At 34.3% G+C, this 22412-nt stretch overlaps 1 protein-coding gene and 2 long non-coding RNA genes across 3 annotated transcripts; all 3 read right to left on the reverse strand.

Annotated features, from left to right (window-relative positions):
• Positions 1-787: 787 nt before the first annotated feature.
• On the reverse strand, positions 788-2801 carry LOC127151230 (uncharacterized). The gene is made up of 3 exons (XR_007823997.1): positions 1870-2801; positions 1559-1771; positions 788-949 (listed from the first exon to the last, which is right to left on the reverse strand). It is a non-coding gene; the product is annotated as an uncharacterized LOC127151230 (long non-coding RNA).
• A 6353-nt stretch (positions 2802-9154) lies between these two features.
• LOC127151231 (uncharacterized) lies at positions 9155-10958 on the reverse strand. The gene is made up of 4 exons (XR_007823998.1): positions 10323-10958; positions 10149-10225; positions 10012-10075; positions 9155-9406 (listed from the first exon to the last, which is right to left on the reverse strand). It is a non-coding gene; the product is annotated as an uncharacterized LOC127151231 (long non-coding RNA).
• A 4429-nt stretch (positions 10959-15387) lies between these two features.
• LOC103491908 (MLP-like protein 328) lies at positions 15388-16247 on the reverse strand. Its single transcript, XM_008452026.2, has 2 exons — positions 16013-16247; positions 15388-15867 (listed from the first exon to the last, which is right to left on the reverse strand). The coding sequence occupies exons 1-2, from the start codon at positions 16203-16205 to the stop codon at positions 15605-15607; spliced, it is 456 nt and encodes a 151-aa protein (XP_008450248.1). The 5' UTR covers positions 16206-16247; the 3' UTR covers positions 15388-15604.
• Positions 16248-22412: the final 6165 nt, after the last annotated feature.

The raw sequence follows: 22412 nt of genomic DNA on the forward strand, positions 1-22412 counted from the left end.
GAATATGAGTAAAGTGTAATCATGTGAAATAGCGTCTATGCGAAATGATATGATTATGTTTAAAGATGTGTTTAAGCGATTTGATTTGAGCAATGATGTTATAAAAGGTATTTCGTAGAAAGGTTTTCTTAAAACCTCACTAAGTCTTTTGACTTATATTTTCAAGTTTTACTTCCCAAGTTATCAGACGTTAAGGCCAAAGTAAGGAAGGGATGAGAAGCTTGCTAGGCGAGGAAAGGCTACCAAGGCGTTTAGCTTAAGTTTAAGTGATTTATGTGATTGTGTAAAGTGTTGTAAACGAATGACCTAAGTAATAAAAGTTTAAGAATTGGTTACTTTCTCTGTGTTAAGTTGTTTATCGCCTTAAGTTTGTGTTTTATATTTAAGGGTAAAATGCTAGGCAATTAAGCAAAACTTAAGGATCTCAAGCTGAGTTTCTTTGGCGTTTAATGCATCAGAGATTCTTAAAATCATGCCGCTTCTCGCATGATGAGTTGCGTTGCTTTGGGGGGTGGGGTGTGATAGAAAGTGTACAAGAGGTAGAAAGATGAAAGAGAGTTTTAGTTTTAGTTTTAGATTTCTTGTTAAAGTTGTAACCCTCCCCCCATGTTAGGGTGACAACATAAGTAACGACCCAACTCCTTATACTGAGTCGAAGTCATTACTAAATGTAGAACAAGTGGTTTAAGTCATAAAATTTAGTAAAACGCATAAGGTTTGAGAAATTTATTTATGAAAATCCAAACAAGGTAATACGCAAAAAAATGAAATTCGTTCTAAAGTCCTACTCGGGCCCTATCTACATAAAAAAAATGGTAAATAGTGAAGAATACTCAAACTCGGGTACTAAAGTCAAAACAAGAATAAGCGGAAGCAGAAATCCCTATGGCTCGCCACGGTCACTTCTGGTCGCTCGCCAACTTGCCTTTGCCCTTGCCTCGTCCTCTACCTGAAAACATGACATGAAAAGAGTGAGTATAAAATACTCAGTAAGGGACCCACTACTAGTCCCACTAGGTGCCTGTTAGCTTTCTGTCAGAGTCCTGTAACTGGTACCCAATCTCTGGCACGTTCCCGAACACGTGCAACATGCGCTCCCGTAGGAACGTAACTCTGGTCTTTGGTGCCCCGGGGGACACCTAGGACAATCGGGATGCGAGGACCCCGTCGAGTCACTCGAGTCATATCTATATCCATGCTAGACTGGTGTCCCGTCGGACCGCACAGTCCTAAATAGGTGGTGATCCCGAAGGACACCCATGCAGGTACGACTCTAACAGGTTAAGCTAACAGGTACCCTAATCGCAGTATACATACACATGGCATCATCATATAACATAACAGATAAATCATCATTACATTCTCCATCCCGACACCCGTCGTGCAGCCATAACAGTTCTCGTCATCACAACATCATGCTATCATGTAACCATAAAATCAATCGCATCATACTATCATTAATTTCATACATCGTACAGTCTAGTCCTCAACATGCATAATTGAAGGTATACGTGACCTCATAATTCTAAACATGGAGCTAGTAGTAGAAATCTCTTACCTGGAGATTTACTTGGCGAGTTCTAACCGTGAGGCAAGTGTGCTTTCCAAGCAACGGGTCCTAACTGTTTAATACGCCAAAATTCGTAATTAAGTCACCAACAACTAATGGTTCAAAACTCAGTTGGAATGAATTACCCTAGAAAGAGGTTGCAATGCTGAGCCCCTACTGAAGAAATCCCACGCTGCAGCAGTTACTTGGTCCAAGACGTCCCTTAAGGAAAATAATTTAATTTAATTCCAAATTAAATTATTTAGTGTCCAAATACATTGAGTCTTACTGGGTAATGCCAAAATAATTAATTTAATTACCACAAATTGGATGGAAGGAGCCAAATTAGTCTTGGCGGCTCGGCTGGAAAAAGGACAGGGACCGGCTCGCCTTGGAGGTTGAAGATCGGCTCGGCTCGCGGCGCAGATTGGCGCGGCTCGTGGAGCAGACAGGCGCGGCTCAGCTTGGTACAGCGGCTACGCACGTGCGGCTCGCACGCGGGTGCACGCGGCTCGGGTTCCGGGTCGGAGGCACGCGGCGCGGGCCGGGCTTCGGGTCACGGAGAGGGGCTTCGGCCGGGTCGGGTCCTCACGCGACGAGGCGCTGGCTTTTGGATTCGGGTGGCGCGACGGCTGCGGGTGGTCCGGCTACACCACGGCTTCGCTCGGCGGCGGCTGCAGACGGACGTTTCGGCTACGCTGCGTCGGATCGAAGCGGCGCGACGCGGCTGGCTGACGGATCAGCTGCGGATCGCGAAGGGTGACGCGGCTCGGCTTCGGGCGACGACTGCGAGAGACGGCTGCTCCGGCGGACGCTCGGCGTGCGCGGATCGACTTGGACGATTCTTCCGACGCGGCTGGAAGCTCGGCGACGGCTCGGGTGGACTGCAGACTCGGCTGCGCTGTTGAACAGAGAGGGGAAGGCTTGGCGGCTCGGGTTCGCGGCGGCGGCGTGCGGCGGCTAGGGTTTGATTAATAAATTTTTTTTTCTCCCTTTTTCTCTTTTCTTTTCCCCTCTTTCTTTCTTTGATTTCTCTCTTTTTCTTTACGCACGAGTCCCAAGGCTTTTTATAAGACAATAACTCTTTTCTTTTCCTTTAAATAACCCAAACCAACCGTCTCCTCTCTCTCTCCAAATCTCACCAAAATCAACCAACCCTCCTTTCAGTTAGCAATAACTCACTAAATAATTTCTAAATACTAAAACAGGTAAAATAATAGAAAATACTTAATAATAAAAAAAAGTGGAAAATCCCAACTTTAATAAACCGAAAAATTCAAAATGGTAAGGTTCTCCCAATAAATTTGTATTTTCCAAGACCATACATAAATATTAATAGTAAGACGAACAAAAACGAGTTTGTTGGGGCGTTACAACATATCCTTTCTGGTTTGCAAGAAAACTCTTTACTCTGATCATGTGATTCTAGTTTGGTATTTGATTGAGTTTAAGAAATGTGATTGATCTAGTTTATTTTGTTCTTTAGATAGTTTAGTTTTAATCAAATATTGGTTGGTTGAATTCAAATAGAAAGTGTAATTCAAAAACACTGTACGTGCTACATATATAGAACACTAACACACAACATATCCAATTTATTTTTAATAGAGTGCAGTTGATTTATCAAAGTACTGGCAATTAATATTAAAACATTAGAGTTTATAGTTGTTTAGGTTACTAGTCGAGCCATCCATGGATTGGATTGTCTGTTGCTTGTTCTGATTTTTGACCCGACGTTATGATTTTGTTTTTATTTTTGTTTGTCATTTATATGATTTGTCATTGAAGAGCTTGATGGTGAACACTAATGAAATTCTTAACTTGTGGATGTAGTTGAAATCTCTCCAAAGAAAAATTCAAAGCTAGAGAATGAAGCTTCGACTTGAACCCATCATGATGAAGGAAAAGAGACGTATGAAAGTTTTGTTGGAACATACTTTTGATGATTATATCAAACACTTTGAATGAATATAGTGCCTTAATTCTTTTTTATGTTATAAATTTAAAGATTTTCATTGTAATTGTTATTGTAGATTTCGTTGAAATGTGAATTATATCTTTCTTCACCTAGCCAAACGACTTTTATAAATATGTATATGGCTATAATTTCATTTTACAATATTATTTGCAAAACAAATGGTAAAATAAAAAAAATCCTTCCTCATTACGGTGGAAAATGCTAATAAAAATAAGAGACTTTCAACAACGTAATGGAATTTTTCACACGAGATTTTCAGAGAAATTTGATTCGTGGAGTTGAACTTGTTGATGTTGTATTTATATTGATTTGATGCAACGTGGTTCGATCTTTAGATTTTGATATTCTGATTCTCTCTCGATTGGATGCTTACGCTTGATTTGAGGAAGTGAAGCACGTGATATTCTTCAAGTTAGAGTCTTGGAAGAAAGATTGTATCTTTGAAGGAGCTTCAATCTTCGAGGGAGGGCAGTCGACTTCAGGAGTTAGGGAGTCTTCTAGCTCTTAGGAGAATTCTCTCTAGACCTTCTTGAGTAAAAAATTTCCAACCCCACAAATGAAGAGAACTCCTCTATTTATAAAGTTCCCTGATAGACTTTTATGGAATTGGGCCTAGTTGGTTCATGGATTAGACCCATGGGCTCAATCACATAGATTTGGGTCATATTTAACTTTGGCTAAATTAAACTTATTTTTGGGCTCAATTGAATGTTAGCCCAAGTAAATAATATTTAATTGAACTAAAATAATTAATTTGATCCAATTGTCATAATAAAGACATGTGACATCATTAGAATTGGCCAATATGTCTTTAAATTTAATTTGGGACACATGCCAATTTTTAGTTAATCCCAAATACAATTATTTTAGTAAACGACGTGATAATTTGTAATTGGTTCCAAAATTTCTTACTCAACAAATGCTCCTTTTTGAGATTTATGCACGTGTATGGTTGAGTGAATCTCAAAAAAGATAAATTTGAAGTCCAAATATGAGCATTTTTTTTTTGCTCAATTTGACATATCAAATTAATCAAACTATGAATTTGGTACATGAGTTTGATTTAAATTTGAAATAAGAAAAATGGTCAACCCTTAATTTGATAAAAGTTTAAGGTTTTATTCTCAACTTATTTTGATTTGAGGATAAAAATTTAAATTTGATGATTTTTTTTGGATAAAATTTGGAACCATATTTTAATTTGAGATAAGGATGAGTTTTCTACCATACCGTAATTTGTCCTGAGAATGCACAAGAATTTGAAATGACCAATTTTAATTTTTGGATAAGATGACTAAATTTAATTTTGAGATAAATACGAATCTCAATCTTGGGATAAAATTAGATTTATGGCTACAATTTAAATTTGAGATAAAAATGGAGGTAAAATCTAAATTTAAATTTTAATTTGGGAGTAAAATCTAGGCTACTATCATCTAGGAGTCAATATTGAAACAAGGTCCAGGCTAACTCAACTTAGCTAAGCCAGTTCTTTTCTTTCTTGAATGAGTGTCGATCGAAACTGATTAAATCTATCTTACGTACCAAAGAATCCTTTGCTAGCCTGAAGAGTCCTATTCAATGTTTTTATGTGTCGAGACATTTACTGACTTCATGAATTGACTGATCACATAAGACGATAGTAGAGAAAAATGATGCGATTCAGTGAGCAAGCATACTAAAATCTCTCATTGGAGCACACTCTGGACATGTCGATCCTTATTTTTTACGAGCAGGAATGCTGAATCATTGGACGAATAAGCTGTGGGAAAATTTTGAACTGAATTCGCCGTGTGTGGTATTCAGGAATGGAATTAATAACATCAATGAGAGACCTATAGACGACAACAAAGGTTGGATGAAAGGGAGGTCGTGCATGGCGGAAGAGTGGCAGAGACCTGTAAACGAGAGGCAGAGACGGCAACAAAGGTTGTCAAAGATTTGTAAACGACGACAGACCTGTAGACGACATGTGGCGGCAGAGCTTCAACGAAAGAGAAAGGTTGGGTAGGGTATTATGGCGGTGAGACGTTATCGGTGGAAGGGGTACGGTTTCTGAAATTTGAGAGGGGAATGAAAGATGGAAAGAGGTTTGGTAAAGAGGTTGGTGGCATGTGTTATATATATATATATATATATATATATAAATATATATATATATATATATATATATATATATATATATATATATATATATATGTATGTATGTATGTATGTATGTATGTATGTATGTATGTATATATGTGTATATATATATGTATATAAATACTTGATGACTATCTGGATGTGTTTATGTTGGATGACCATGTTGAAAGGTATATATGTTTGGTGACCATGATGAGAAACATAGGAACCATATTTTACCATGGTATGAAATAGAAATACGAATCACCTAACAACTACATAGATCAAAATCTAGAATTTAGTGAAAAGAGGAAATCACAAACTTTGTTGCATGTACTCATTGATGAAGTATGCATCAATGTTGCCTTTTAGCAAACATGACTATGATTGTAAGACCTCATGCATTTGTATGCTTCCCGAAAATTTTAAACATGTCATAGCAATTATTTTTGAGAAAAAACTTTATTGTACATCTAGAGAAACTGAAATATTTTAGCTAAGGTCTGACTTCGCTATTGGAGCCAACATACGAATAATTGAGCTCGCCTTAAGGGAATGCTAATAATACTTCATGTTGTTAGAGGAAAAGATGAATAAAATAGGGTAATTGTCCATATAAGGACTTTAGAAGAAACTAAACCATGATAAATGAGAGGAATAGACCCTACTAGACAAGCATGAAACCATGATGTATGTGCTTGCATGACCCGTTCCTAGTAGTAGAGCATATTGAGTATTTTCTTTAAATACTCGATCTTTTCACGAATTCTCTTTTTAGGTAAAGGTAAGAGAGTATTTGATGGGACGATTGCTAGATGGTTATGGGGATTTGATTAGAAACATAAAGAAATGGTTTTCTTAATTCTGCTTGAACGATATTTTGATGTTGACTTGAAGATTTGTTGTATACGAAACTTTCTTTTTGGGATCGTCGGTCACTTCGATTTTAATTTAAAAATTATTTTGGACCGTTTTGTATTTTGTTTTAAAACAGGGATCTTGTTAAACTTTTTTTTGAGACGTTGAAGACATTTTTCAAAACTTTTATGAAAAGAAGGTTTCTCTTTTCGATTTATTGTTTCTTTGGCCACCAAATATTGTATGTTCTTATAAATTTATTTTTTTAGAGGATGTTGAGCATTTACACCTTACCCCTGAACGTTATCAAACTCCCACCTCCAAATTAAATTTGGTTGTTGCCCCAAAAAACCCCACCCCCACCTTCGCCGCGACTCACCCCACCGACGGTGAATACATTATTGGCCCTTGTGTGTTGTATTTGTGTTTGTCATCCCATTTCCTGTTTTTTCTTTGTGGTTTGAGTGGGAATTAATTATGGTCTGAGAATCTTTTTTGATATTTTAGATTGGAAGTTGATACATTTTTCGATTGATTATAGATAGTTTGCTTTTATTTTGGAAAGCTATTGAAAATGACAAAAGGTAATAAAATATTTACATCGATCTAAGTCTATTGTTGTTTATTAAATTTACTAATAGGTACCAATACAAGTATGTTGTTATCCATTATTATTGATAAAATCTAAAATTTATTATATTTTATAAATATTTTTTAAAATATATTATATTGAAAAATATGGTTATTTAATTATATTAGTAAGGATCCATGGGGGAGTTGTATAAATTATCAAGTTGTATTCTGATTGGACGTGAGGTGGCAAATGTGACCCCTGAGATGTAAACAGAAAAAGATAATATAAAAAGAAAGAGAAAAGTCAACTTAAAAATAAATGCTGTTATCCATAATTTGTTTATAAATTATTAGTTTAGATTGCTTCACTATTCGTATATGAATTATTTTTCATTTTATTATTAAATACTAATATTGTACATTTTAATCATTTAATTTTCACGTATGAATGATTCTTTCATTTCATTAAGTACTTTTATTGTACTTAAATAATTTCCTTTTATTTTGTAAACGATTTGTGTATCAAACCTAATATTTATCAAATTATTAATTTAAATTAAAAATTAATTTATAGAGTATGTATTGATTACCATATATATCATTGACATAATTTATTTAACTCTCAATTATTGTTCGGAAATTAAAACCATATTTATTAAATCAGTGGACTTTTAATTTTAACATTCACACCAATAATTTAAAGCGAAATTTTCATAAATATAGCAAATCGATAAAATATTTACGACACAGTCTAGTAAAATGAAAAAGCCTGTATAAATTTTAAATATTTCAGGTTTGTTCTTTTCTTTTATCGTCTTTCTTCTTTTCTTCTTCTGCGATTTTTTTTTCTTTCCGTTGTCTTTCTTCTCTTCCTCCTCTTATTCTTTTTTCAAATTGTTATTTGGTTCAAGATCGTGTATCAAATATAAAATATCTATTTTTAATTTTTTTTCAAATTATTATTTGGTTGTTCAAGATTGTATACTAAATATAAAAGATCTTGAAAAAGAAACGTTCTTTAGATTTGGGTAGCTAAATATAAACGATCGTGTACCAAATAATCTTTAAAAAATCGTTTAGATTTGAATCTAAACCATCGTGTACAAAAAATAAACAATTTTTTAGCAAAATCTAAACCATTGTGTATCAAAATAATCTTGAAAAAAATCGTTTAGCCAAATCTAAATGATCGTGTAGTCAACTCTAAATGATCATGTACCAAAAATCTTGAGGAAAAAAAATTCAGATTTGGGTAGTCAAATCTAAACGATCGTGTACCAAAAAATAGTCAAATCTAAACGATCATGTAACCAAATTAAACGATCGTGTATAGAGAATCTTGAAAAAAATCGTTTAAGTTTGGATATTCAAATGTAAACGATCAAATCTAACTGATCGTGTATGAAAATAATAGCCAAATCTAAATGATCATGTACAAAATGTATTACGTGCATTGTTGACGAGATATTTTTAGTATTTTCCATTGTGAACCTATAAGCATTTTTCGTTTTCGAAATTGTTCTATACAATATAAATATTTTGCTGTTTTGTTATATTTTTAAAAAGAACCCTATTTAAAACTAACTATAAATATTTGTTTCAAGACAAATCATAATCAAAATAAAAGAAGGAATAAATATTAATTAATAAATATAATTGAGAAAGGAGAAAAAATTGGAGGGGAATTGTCAAAAGTTGTAAATTTTACAAATTATCTATAAAATATACCAAAGAAAATTTCAGATTCTATTATTGAAAGACATTAATAGACACTGATATGCTTCTAACAGTCATACTGATAGACAATAATAGAAGTCTATCAATACCTATTATTGTTATAATTCAAAATTTTACTATATATTGTAAATATTTTAGTTTATTTCACTATATTTTCGATTTCGATTAAATTACACCAGATAAATAGAGGTAGAAATTTAAAGTTATAAATATTTTATTTTCTAAGACATACAAATGTCAGTTCCTGACAACCAAAATTTTTTGTAACGACCCAACTCCTTATACTGAATCGAAGTCGTTACTAAATATAGAACAAGTGGTTTAAGTCAAAAATTTATTAAAACGCATAAGGTTTAAGAAATTTTATTTATGAAAATTTAAACAAGGTAGTTAGGCAAAAAGGTGTAATGCGTTCTAAAGTCCTACTCGGGCCCTATCTACATAAAAAGATGATAAGTAATGAAAAGTACTCAAACTCAAATACGAAAATCTGAAATAAAGATAAGCGGAAGCAGTAGTCCCTATGGCCCTCCACGGTCACTTCGGGTCGCTCGCCAGCTTGCCCTTGCCCTTGCCTCGTCCTCTACCTGAAAACATAAAATGAAGAGAGTGAGTATAAAATACTCAGTAAGGGACCCACTACTAGTCCCACTAGGTGCCTGTTAACTTCCTGTCAGAGTCCTGTAACTGGTACCCAATCTCTGGCACGTTCCCGAACACGTGCAACATGCGCTCCCGTAGGAACGTAACTCTGGTCTTCGGTGCCCCGGGGGACACCTAGGACAGTCGGGATGCGAGGACCCCGTCGAGTCACTTGAGTCATATCTATATCCATGCTAGACCGGTGTCCCGTCGGACCACACAGTCCTCAATAGGTGGTGATCCCGAAGGACACCCATGCAGGTACGACTCTAACAGATTAAGCTAACAGGTACCCTCATCGCAATATACATACACATGGCATCAGCATATAACATATCACATAAATCATCTCTACACTCTCCGTCTCGACATTCGTCGTATAGTCATAACAGCTCTCGCCACACATAACAGACTATGGTATAACCATATCGCCATTTGCATCATACTAACATTTATTTCAGGCATCGTACTGTCTAATCCTTAACATGAAAAATTGGAGCATACATAGTCTCATACTTCTAAACATGAGGCTAGTAGTAGAATCTCTTACCTGGAGATTTACTTGTCGAGTCCTAACCGCGAGGCAGTACGCTTTCCAAGCGACGAGGTCCTAACTGTTTAATATGCCAAAATTCGTAATTAGGTCGCCAACGACTAACGGTTCAAGACTCATTTGAAATAACTTACCCTAGAGAGAGGTTGCAGTGCTCGAGCCCCTACTGAAGAAATCCCGCGCTGCAGCAATTACTTGGTCCAAGACGTCCCTTAAGGAAAATAACTTAATTTAGTCCCAAATTAATTTAATTAACGCCCGAAGCACGGAGTCTTACTGGGAAATGCCACATTAATTAATTAAATTACCAAAATTTAGGTGGATGGAGCCAAATTAGTCTTGGCGGCTCGGCTGGAAGAGGACAGGGACCGGCTCGGCTTGGCGCAGGCGCGGCTCGGCTCGGTACAGGGATCTACGCGTGCGGCTCGGCTTGCAACAGGAATTTACGCGTGCGGCTCGGCTTGCAACAGGAGGGAGACGCGGCTCGGCTACGCGGAAGCGCGCGGCGCGGCTTCACACGCGGGCGCGGCTCACACGCGGATCTACGCGGCGCGGCGTGGCTGGCTGCTCTTCCTCAGATCGACGCGGCGCGGCGAGTTTCGGCTGCAGACACGGCGCTCGGCTGCGCGGATCGGCTTGATCGATTCTTCCGACGCGGCTGGAAGCTCGGCGACGGCTCGGTTTCGACTTGCAGACGCGCGGCTGATTGGCTTCGGCTGTCTCGGCGAGTTCCGGCTTCGGCTTGCAGACGAGGCGCGGCTGGGAGGGTGGTTCGGCTCTACTACGGCCGGCTCCGAGGTTTGTGTTTGAAGCTGGCGGCGGCGTGCGGCGGCGGCGCGGAGAGTGGCGGCGGCTAGGGTTTTTCTTCTTTGGGGAGATGAGAAGTCTCACGTCTCCCAATGCCTCCTTTTTAAAAGAATTTTAAAATAATAAAAGAAATCCATAAACCCTCTTTTCTCTCTCTTCAATTACCCTCTTTTCTCTCTCTTCAATTAAACCACCCTTGACCCTTTCCAAGGCAAATAATTAATTTGCTAATCCATTAATTAGATTATTTCACCCCTAACTTCAATAATAAAAAAAAAAACCCAACTTTAGTTTAATAAGGGCTTCCCCAATTATTTCCAACAAAAATAAAAGTAAAAAAAATAATACTTATTATCTTAAACAAAATAAGGATTCCCAACCTTAATTACTCAAGAAAATCAAAATGGTAAGGTTCTTCCAATAAATTTAAAATTTCCATAACCACAGTTAATATCAATGACAATGGACAAAACCAAAAAGAAATATCGAATTGTTGGGCGTTACATTTTTAGTCCACTTTATTATTCATTTTATTGCAAGAAAGATGTTCAAACGGTGTGTGGGTAAGTTAACACTTTTAGAACTATATATTTCTGTAGTTGTATTCAAATGGAACTTATATTATGCTGAAGTAGTGATATATTATCTTAAAGTTTATTAGATCACATTTCATGACTATTTCCTTTTTTTATTTTAGTTTCTTGAAACTAAGTTTTAATTAGGGGTCTTTTCAAAAGTATAACAAACCAACAAAATATACACTGTTTAGAATAATTTCAAAAATGAAAAAAGCCCACAAACTCACAATAGAAAATACAAAAAATGTCATGTCAATCATGCCGTCAACAACGACTGTAATATATTTGGTACACGATCGTTTAGATCTGGCTATTGTTTGGTACATGATCGTTTAAATTTGGTCGTTTAGACTTGGATAGCCAAATCTAAACGATTTATTTTTTCAATTCCATTGTTTAATTTGGTTACACGATCGTTTAGATTTGGCTAAACAAAGTTTTTCAAGATTCTTTTGGTACACGATTGTTTATATTTATTTATATGATCTTTTATTTTTTCTAGATTCTTTGGTAGACAATCGTTTAGATTTGGTTAAACGATTTTTTTAATTCTTTTAGTACACGATCATTTTTTTTTACATGATCGTTTATTATTTTTACACGATCGTTTAGATTTGGCTACTTCAATCTAAATGATTTTTTTAACATTCTTTAGACACGATCTTTTAGATTTGGTTACCCTAATCTAAACAACCTAAAAAAAGGGGGAAAAGAAGAAAGGCGATAGAAAAAAATTGCAGCAAAAAAAAAAAAAAAAAAGGAGAAAAAGAAGATGATAGAAAAAAATCAGATTTGGGTAATTAAATCTAAACGACGTGAAAAAAAAAGAGCAAGGAAGAAAGAAGATAGAAAAAATCAGAGCGAAGAGGAGAAGAAAGACGGAAGGGCAAACCTAGAATATTTAAAAAATGACTACATTTATGGGTTTTGTTACGAGAGCCGTAAATATTTTAGTAGTTTGTTATATTTATGAAAATTTCCCTTTTAATTATCTTTCAATTTTTTACTTAGTCTTAATTATTGAAAAATCGTAGTGGGTAGAGTTTTGAGAATATGTTATAGAAAATATAGGATATTGGTTTAGAATTTTTAAATGTGGAAAAATCCTCATTTTTTAAAACACTCTATATCTTAAATTTGTTGTTATTTCCAAACTACCCTTCAATAAATTATTTTTTTCCCTCTTCTTTAATTCCCTAATAATCCATTATTTCTTCGCTCACTTTCTAACACCTAATCATTCTTTCTCTTATGGGAAAGCAATTTGTTTCTTCAATAATGTACGTAATTCTTCTCTACTTTTTAAGGCCTAATCATCATTTCTTATATGAGAAAACCAATTTGTTCTTTCTATCTTAATCTTGATTTTAGAATATCAATGACACATTATTTCCAATATGAAATATAATGGTCGTTGATCGAAGTAATTTAACTCCTTCTGTGATTTTTCTCTTCATGTGTATTTTGAGTTAAATAGGATTTCAAATCATTTTGTTTTATTTCTTTTACGTTGGCTTTGTTTTTACTTTATATCAGTTTTGTATATCAATGTTGTGATGTACTTATATTATATATACTACGGTTTTGATATACTTACAACATGATTTTTATTTTTTCAAAATTTTATTCTGTTTATTGTAGTTTATTTTATTGATTAAATAAGGAAAAATTGCATCAAATGACAAAAAACTTTAGAAAAAACAGCCCATAACATCTATTTTTTTGCATATTGCGAATATGACAAATATGACAATTAATTAATGATATTAGACTGTTATCAGACGGTTATCAGAGGGCTATCGAAGGATTATCAGAGGGTTATCCGCTTTTAAATTTGGTACTTTTGCAATTTAGAAAATGTAGTGACATGGGTCCTATTATAATAATTTTTTTTGCTATTTTTGCAAACACCACTTGAATAAGTATATGAACGAAATAACTCAGTATATCATTACAAAGTATATCAACAATAGATTATTAAAGTTATAAGTTGTCATGCCCTGCTCCAAATACCACTTTATTTGACCAAGTGGAGGCGTGCTGCTAAACACTAAATGCATAACTCCCGTAAGAGATAAGACGTTGAACGCCTAGTAAGCAAAAACAGATGTAAGCACCATTAAACATGGAATTTGAACTTGCATGAAACAAAGAAACTTCATTGATGACCAAATCGTAAGAGTACATTTGATTCTTTTTGTACATGAGGCTTTAAAATGGACTAAGTACAAACTCAAAACAGCTACTCGACTCTTCCCACCTAGCTTCTACATGTTATGCAAGGTAACAGTGGCCACTACCAAGATGATGGGACTACAAGGACACAATAGGTGATCAAGGTTGCAAGTTCAACGTAGGATGTCCTTTGCTACTTGTGTGTGTGTGTGGGGGGGGGGGGGGTTAAACAAATAGTGCATCTTCCAATGTCGATCACACAGAAAGCAATGAGCATCTTTTACTAGATCACACAACAAGTATGAGACATCCTACTCAAGATCACACCACATGAACAAGACATTCTATTCCAGAACACAAAACAAAAAAGAGCATTTTATCCTAGATCACACAACAAGATAAGGCATCCCATACCAGATCACACTACAATTACGAGACATTCTTATTGTACATGGTTCAAAATATTATTACTTTCAGACTAATCAAATTTCCCAAGATTACAACTTCTTTCTCATATTCGAGAATATCAAGATCGTTTAAATGTCATTTTAAATGATCAACACGGACGTTTACCTTTGTCAACATGATCGTTTAAATTTGAAGGTTTTTTTCCATTGTTTAAAACGAACTACGGGATCGTGTTGTTCATATCATTTACCATTGTCAACACAATTTCTTTCCATGGTCGACACAATCGTTTAAATTTGAAATCCTTTTCCAATTGTTTAAAACGAATTATACGATTGTGTTGGTATGATCTAAATGATTGCTTACATAATTAACACGATCATTTAGTATGGTTAACACGATCGTTTAACATAGTCAACATGAACGTTTAGCATAATCAACTGAAATGTTAGATTTGAAGTTTGTAACGATCATTTACATTGGACTGCACAATTGTTTATCATAATCAACGCGATTTTTTTTCATGATTTACACGGTCGTTTGCCACGGTTAACATGACCGTTTAAATTTGAAACCTTTTTCCCCATTGTTAAAAGGAAATACATGATCATGTATTATGACCCAAATGATCGTAGACCATTTGTTTAGATTGTAGCATACAATCATTTAGAATAAGGTTACTAACGCGCGCGTGTGGTCGGTTAATCGCGTGTTGACTAGGGTATTTTTGGTATTTTTCATCCTGGGTCTGTACACTTTTTTTTATTTTCAAAATTGTTCTAGACTATGTAAATGTTTTACCGGTTTGTTATATTAAAAAAAAAAACTCTAATATTTATCTAAGATATTCAATCAAATTTAGTTATAATTTGTAATTTTTTTTCATTGTGCTATTTTTTAAAATACTCACTTTTTTGAGGTTGGGCTGATGGCTACTGATGCAAAAGTTATTGTATATATCTCAATTGTGGTGCAGTAACAAAAGTTGTCTCCTCGTTTTGATTAATTTACATATTGCTTAATTTGAATACTAAAATAACAAATGAAAAATTTGTTTCATTATCAATTAAATTTTTAGAACATATATTAGTTAAAGTAATAGAAAAGTGAATGTTTATAAAAAATAGCAAATGGCAGTCACTAGTATTTGACATAACCTTACAAAAGGTTCAATTTCTCATCTCAATTATTGTAGTGTACAAAAATAGCAAGTAATGACGATAGTCAAAATAATTAAAAAAATATCTCTAAGTTTTAATGAAAATAAAAGGCACAAGGAGATCAAGTCAAACTTAAGGGCTTAAAAAAAAAAAAAAATTGTGAGAAAGAGAAAGTATCGATCAAATCAAATCATTGCATGTTACTTATTTAATAAAGAAACCATTAATATTTGAGATTCATCAACTTTTTATAAAATATAGCCATGATTTTATTTTATTAGCAATAGAACTCACAATAGTAAGTTATAAAAGTTACACCCAAATCAAATCAAGCTTGACAGTGCACTCCAAAAGAAAAATACAACTCCAAAACATATGTATGAAATCACACCCACACTCCAAGACATGAGGGAGAGAAATATAGATATGAAAGATCCAATCACAACATTAAAAAGACAACATTTATTTAAGGTGAGCTTCGATGTCCTTGGTGATGGTATGCATGAGATCAAGGTATTTATATGGGTAAGGAGAATCATCCTTAAGTTTTTCAAATTGCAAAGTCAAAACTGCCAAGCTATGCTCCGGACCTTTTGGTACAACTTTATATGTTCCCTGAAAAGATTTGTAATGCTCGAACACATCTCCTTCCAATCCAATCAAAGTTACTGCAAAATTCTCGTCATCAAATTCCACCTGTTCCTTGAATACTTCAGCTTTCCCATCTTAACAAATTACGTAAAAAAACAAGCAGATTGATGCATTAGAAAGAAGTCATCCATCGTGGAAATATACAAATGAAAAGAAAAAAAAAAAGTAAGTACAGTAAGATTGAGGTCGAGGTCATAGTCATGTTGATCGTTTATATACCTAGGGTGTAATTCCAAACTTTGATGGAGCCATGGCCATGGGTGTCCCAATCACCTTCATGAACTTCAACATTTTGGAAGATGGTTGGGGAAATATTGGGAATATGGGCAACTTTATCTTTGAAGATTTCGTAATATTTCTCGGCAGGTGCATTTATTTCTAATTCACTCACAAACTTTCCAACAAGAGACATGGTTTCTATTTAGGGATTCTTCTATTGAAAATGCCCAAACGCAACGATCCCTATGCTTCATGTCCCTTTTTATACACACACCCATCCCTTCATGGAAGGTTGAGAGAGATATATTAAAATATAGAATTAAAATTAAATTTGGAGAAAAATAAAAATAATTTTTTTTAAAAATATAACAAACCAACAAAATACTTACACTGTATAAAAGAATTTTAAAAATGGAAAAAGCCCACATGTCCACAATGAGAAGTAAAAAGATGGTTCAATCAACATGCGATTAATCGGTCACACACATGCATATGATTCTTCTTTTAAACGTGATCGTGTATGTAGTATCAAATCTTAATGATCGCGTATTTTTTTTAATGATGGAAAAGATTCTTTAAATCTAAATGATCATGTTGACCATACTAAACTATCATTTTTATTATGGTAAGCAATGATTTAGATCATATCCACACAACCATGTAGTTCTTTTTAAACGATGGAAAAAGAACATCAAATTTAAACGATCATGTTGATCATGCTAAATGATTGTGTTGACTATGATAAACGCGATCGTTTAGATCATATCCACATGATCGTATAGTTTTTTTTAAACCATGAGAAAAGAGTTCCAAATCTAAATGATCACGTTGACCATGCTAAACGATTATATTGGTTATGGTAAGTGGTCGATTAGATCATATCCACACAATCGTGTATTTCTTTTTAAACGATGAGAAAAAGACTTCAAATCTAAGCGATCGTGTTGACAATGCTTAACGATCGTGTTGATCAGGAACTCGATGAAAGAAAGAGAATATAAAAAAAAGAAAGAAAAAAAAAGATAAATAAAAATACAAGAAAGAAAATCTTAAAGAGGAATCGAAGAAATTTGAAAGAAAAGATGTATAAATCACAAAAAAGAAGAAGAAATAAAAGTGACGAATCACCTGATAAATATTAATTAAAGGCAAAAAAATTAAACACTAACATTATTGTAATAAAGTCTTCTTGCAATTAAATATTTAAAAACTGCTCAGACTTTTCATGTAAATAGAAAACTATAAACCAAGAATTAGAAAGCATTAATTAAATGAAATGAATCAATTTATGCATAATGATTTAGTTTCTATAATTTAAAATAATCTCCATAATTTGCATATGCCATCGGCTGATAGCTACGGTGGTATTCTTTCTCTCCCATCTAACCACTGTGACCTATGGTTTAGATTCGGTTAGATACTCCCTTTGTTTTTTCTAAATTAAGTTTATAGATATCATTTCTCCTTCCAACGTTTCTTCCTTTATAATATATATTTTATCAAACAGTCTAAAAAGTCAACAATCCCCTATTAATTAGAAATTGTATCGGATGACAAAAAATATTAGAAAAAAATAACTCATAGCATCTCTTTTTTACATATTGCAAATATGACAAATATGAGAAGCAATTAGATATATAAGAGGACTATGAAATGGTACTTTTAAATTTTTTATTTTTGTAATTTAGAAAATGTAGTGACATTTGCTCTATTTTCATAAATATTTTTGCTATTTTTACAAACGCTCTAATTTTAAATATGTGATGTTTAGGATGTTTGTCACATCTAATATCATTGCAGCTTAGCGAGACATTTTAACAATGAAGACCAACATGCTAAGATTAAATTATAAAAATGTCCCTCAATTTTGAAATTTGTGAAAAAATACTACTAAACATTCAAAATAAGTTTTAAAAATACCATTAAACTTTTAAAAAGGAGTCAAAAATTCCCTTACCGTTAGTTTTGGATGAAGACCATTAAAGTTTTGTTCCAAAAATATTTATGAACTATTGAAAAGTTTCATAAATACCATTAAACTTAATTTTTTTTTAAAGTACACTCATTGATCCAAAATTTATACCAAGTTTTCCACCAAGCAAAATTTTATTTTAAAACATACAAAAATTCCACAAAATCTCACAAAATTCTAACATAAATTTTTTTCCATAAAACATACTAAAACAATAACAAGTAAAATAAAAAATATATATTTGACCATTATCACAGTAATTTTTTTTAAATACGTACCTGCTTGTTGGTTTATGTGCTTATGCAAGTGATAATAAATATGTCATGTTAAAGCTATAATTTGAGCATCTATCAGGCAACAAAAATAGGCTTATGCGATAATAGATGCATTCCTATTAACTTCTAATGGCATGCGTGTAATACAAGTTTTCCTCTCGATCGTCCAAGCATAAGCAAAGAGGGTTTCCTTGGTAGGCTAGGGTCGAACACAGGGAAATGCTATCAAAAATCTTAGTTATAAAGATTACTTCTCATCTAGGCGGTATACAAACTCTATATAGTATAAAGCAAATTTATGACTAAATGCCAAATTTAATATCTACACTAGAGATTCTGTAAAGGTAACAAGAAGTGGGGCAAGAGTTGAAAGTGAACTAACTTGTGTTAAGAAAGTGTGAAGGAAGTTCATCGCGCTGTAAGCGATTAAACTACGCGGTAGGCCTTGATGTTGTAAGGAGCAGTTAACTATCTTTTAATTAAGGTGAGCACCTCTCAATGCTTTAAATGCCACACTCGTTCGCCTCTTAGGATGCAAATGATAAGGCTTAATTAATTGTCAGCTATCTAGAAGTTGTTGTTACTTATAAGACTGATATTACCTCTCTTTTAAGGGTGGCAGCCTCTTGGCGACAAGTCACCATAATTGTTATCTTTTTAGAATACGAATGATAAAGTTTAATCACTAATGTCATGCCCCCATCCCCCAAAATGTCACTCATCGCGACCAGATGAGGATGTGCCGCCTAGACATTCATCGCGTATCTTTCTGCGAGATGACGCACTGAACACCTAGTAAGCAGAATAACTTCTTCCCTTGTCTCTTTTCGTAAAGCTTCTCCATTGAGCCTTACAAACCCTCCAACTTTCTACTGCAAAAAATATTTCTTCAACTTAGCTTCGTTGCTTAACTCCTATTACTCAATTCAACATCTTGTAGGCGATAAGCAGAAGGATAAACACAACGGAAAATAAGTTACAACTTTTGACTTTATTCCATTGCCTAGTACTTTTACATAGTACAACTTAGCTTTAACTCCTAGGCGACAAACTCAAAGAGATAACTACAAAACAACGAAATAACTGAACTTCTCTTTATGAACTTAGCATTTGCAAAGTTCAAACGTTACAAATTACAACCCTTAAAATTTACTTTGCATAAAGTAAAACCAAGCTTGATCTTCCCACCGTCATTCTTCTTCCTACCAAGGCGCTTCTCTTTGCACCAAGGTATTTAAGAGTATAAGACTCCGGCCACTGCCATTTTTCCTTTTTGTCATCTATAATCCAATTCAAGGACATCCTTCAGGGTCTCCTTTCCTTTCTTCGCCATTAAACGTTGCTCTTTGTGGCAGGAACCTTAGGTGTAAAGGTGCAATTTTGTCCTTTGCCTCGGTCGCCCAACACCTCTCCTAGCAAAACACATTTAGGGCTATCCATTCCCCGACTTAACTCCTTGGCTCTCTGGCTCCTTGGGTTAGACTTCACCAACCTAGGTAGTGCACTGAAATGTATGATGAGATGCCATGGCTAGTACGCCATGTAAGACCACAAAGTAAATCTCCATTCCCTCCTTAACTAGTTTACAACGCATGAGAACCATTATTCGCTTGACTTCAATCTCTGAAAACCTAGAGAGGTGAAAACTTAAAACATAAGATCTCATCGTGAAACTTGGTGAACATAGTGAGAAGCTACTCCTGTTCGTGTAGATTCCTTGCCAATGTTGGCCTTTTCATGACAATACCCTTTAATATGTTTAGCTTGCCCACACTTAAAACAAATTTTGCCATAATGGTAAATTGCTAAATGTTGCTTACCACACTCAAAGCACTTAGGGTTTTGATCGATTCTCCAATGCAATCCTTGAATAAAACAAGACTTAACTTGCTTACTAAATCCTTAATCACTTCTCTTGTCTATGCTCATTTCCGTGTTTGATCTCTTTTCCTTAGAACTCTTCTTTTCCTCAGCCAACGCACTCTAAACACACATGTATGCGTCCACTAACTTAGAGAAGTCCAACCAATCTGTGCTTGCTGTCAATGGCACTCGGTTTTTCGTCTTCAAACCTTCCTCAAAGCGCTTACACTTCCCATCTTCATCCAATATAAAGGATATCGCATACTTCCTGAGTTTGGTGAATTTTCTCTTTTACATCGCGATAGTCATATTGCCTTGTTTTAAACTCAAGAATTACTTCCTTTTCCAATCGATAAATGAAGGACGGTAGAACTTTTCTCTGAATCGTTTCTAAAATCCTTGTCATGTGACAAAGTCTACACCTTCTGCTCTTGTTGCATACAGAATCCATCAATCCTCGACACCTTGTTGCAATAAGAACGTCACCAACTTTACTTTTCTTTCTTCAAAGCATTCCATTACTCCAAAACATTTCTCAACCCAACTTAACCACTTTTTGGTATTTACTGGATTTATAGTTCCTTCAAAATTTGTAGGTCCTAGCGCCTTCAACCTTTCAATACTGAACTACTTTCCTAACTTGCTTAACATCTGCACAACTTTCTCATGTAGCACTTCCTTTCTCCTGATTAGGGCCTTATAGCCAAGGTGGAGTTTGTCTCCAAACTCCCTCTTGCACGTGTTAGTTATGTCCTTGCTACTTACTCTCCCGAGTAGTTGGCGACAAAAGCTGACCAAACTATGAGATTAAGCTCAACTAACACAATAAACCTTACAAGTTATACTTCTTATGAAGAACTTATCACAAGCTTAAATTACTTATAACACTTTAACAAATGAATACTAAATACATGGTGGATTGAAAAGGGATAAACTTGTAATGTATTAAAGAATGTAGGCCTTAGGTCAGTTTACAATATAAACATTATACATTACAATGAAATACAAAAATGGAAAGTAAAGAGATGAAAGATGTTACAAGTTAAGGGGAAGAAAATCGTGGATCTTTCTCTAGTTGTCTCTTTATGCTCTCACTTACAAGATTGACCGGAGAAAATGATGAACTTCTACAAAAAGTTGTCGGCTCCAATGGAGCTCTCTAGGTTTTGGTCCATATAGACCGGATAGGTTACTTGGTGTAGAAGGAGACTTTATATAGACTACTTTAATTTCTGTAATAAACTTCTATTTTTCTGATCATGTCAATGTCGATTGTAGTCTTTGTTAAGTCACGTTAACTATGATTAGCATTCTTGTCTGCCAGTGAATCCATATCGGACGCTTATGTGGTTCCTCGCCTAGAGATGTTTAGTTTCCAACAAGCATCTTATCGTGTAGCATGCGCTCCTCTGCGATTCATGGTCTTTCTTCTTTTCTTTATAATCTTAGTATAAAACATTGAAAACTAGGTAAAACTGACTTGGAGACTTATACAAGTTATATTATTTTATGTTTATGAATATGCGATAGACTTATGTAAGTTATATTCTTTTATGTTTATGAATATGCGATAGAAGCTTCACGCACTACAAGAAATTGAGTTCTTAGTGGCGCACTAAAAACATTACTAAAACAAACAAAATGTCGCTAAAAGTATTAGTGATGCAATATCATTTGTCGCTAGGACTGTCGCTGTATCTGCGTAGCTAAAAGTTTAAGGGCCACAACAAATGTGCACTGCAAAAGATGTACTTTTATAAATATTTGCACATTACACGTTACTAATGCTTACTTTTAGTAACATATGTTTTTTCACTATTTATTTTTTATAATGACGTAGTGCACTCGTCACTAAAGATGGTGTTTTAGTGACAAATAATATTGTCGGTGAAGGTTAATTTGTGGCCATTTCAAAGATCTTTTGTGTATTGAAGTACATATTTAGCGCCACTAAAAATTACTACTGTAGTTTAGAAAAACAATGCTTTTTGACGTTATTGAAAGTGCCGATACAAGTATTTTGTTAAATAAAAAAATTATATTCAATTTACTATATAAATATGTTATAAAATGTCAAATATAATAATCTTAAGAACTATCCCTAGGAAACATGTAATAACATCAACTTTATTGCTTGAATTCGGACTATATTTCATTCTTCATAATGTGTCATTGATTTAAGATCATTGCATGGAAAACGTTCCTTATGAATCTCTTCATTATGTACAAACATGATAATTGCATATAAAATGCTCACAATGTCTCTATTCATCACATACTTCTAAGTCTT

Source organism: Cucumis melo, chromosome 10, assembly GCF_025177605.1.
Source record: "Cucumis melo cultivar AY chromosome 10, USDA_Cmelo_AY_1.0, whole genome shotgun sequence".
Lineage (NCBI taxonomy): Eukaryota > Viridiplantae > Streptophyta > Magnoliopsida > Cucurbitales > Cucurbitaceae > Cucumis > Cucumis melo.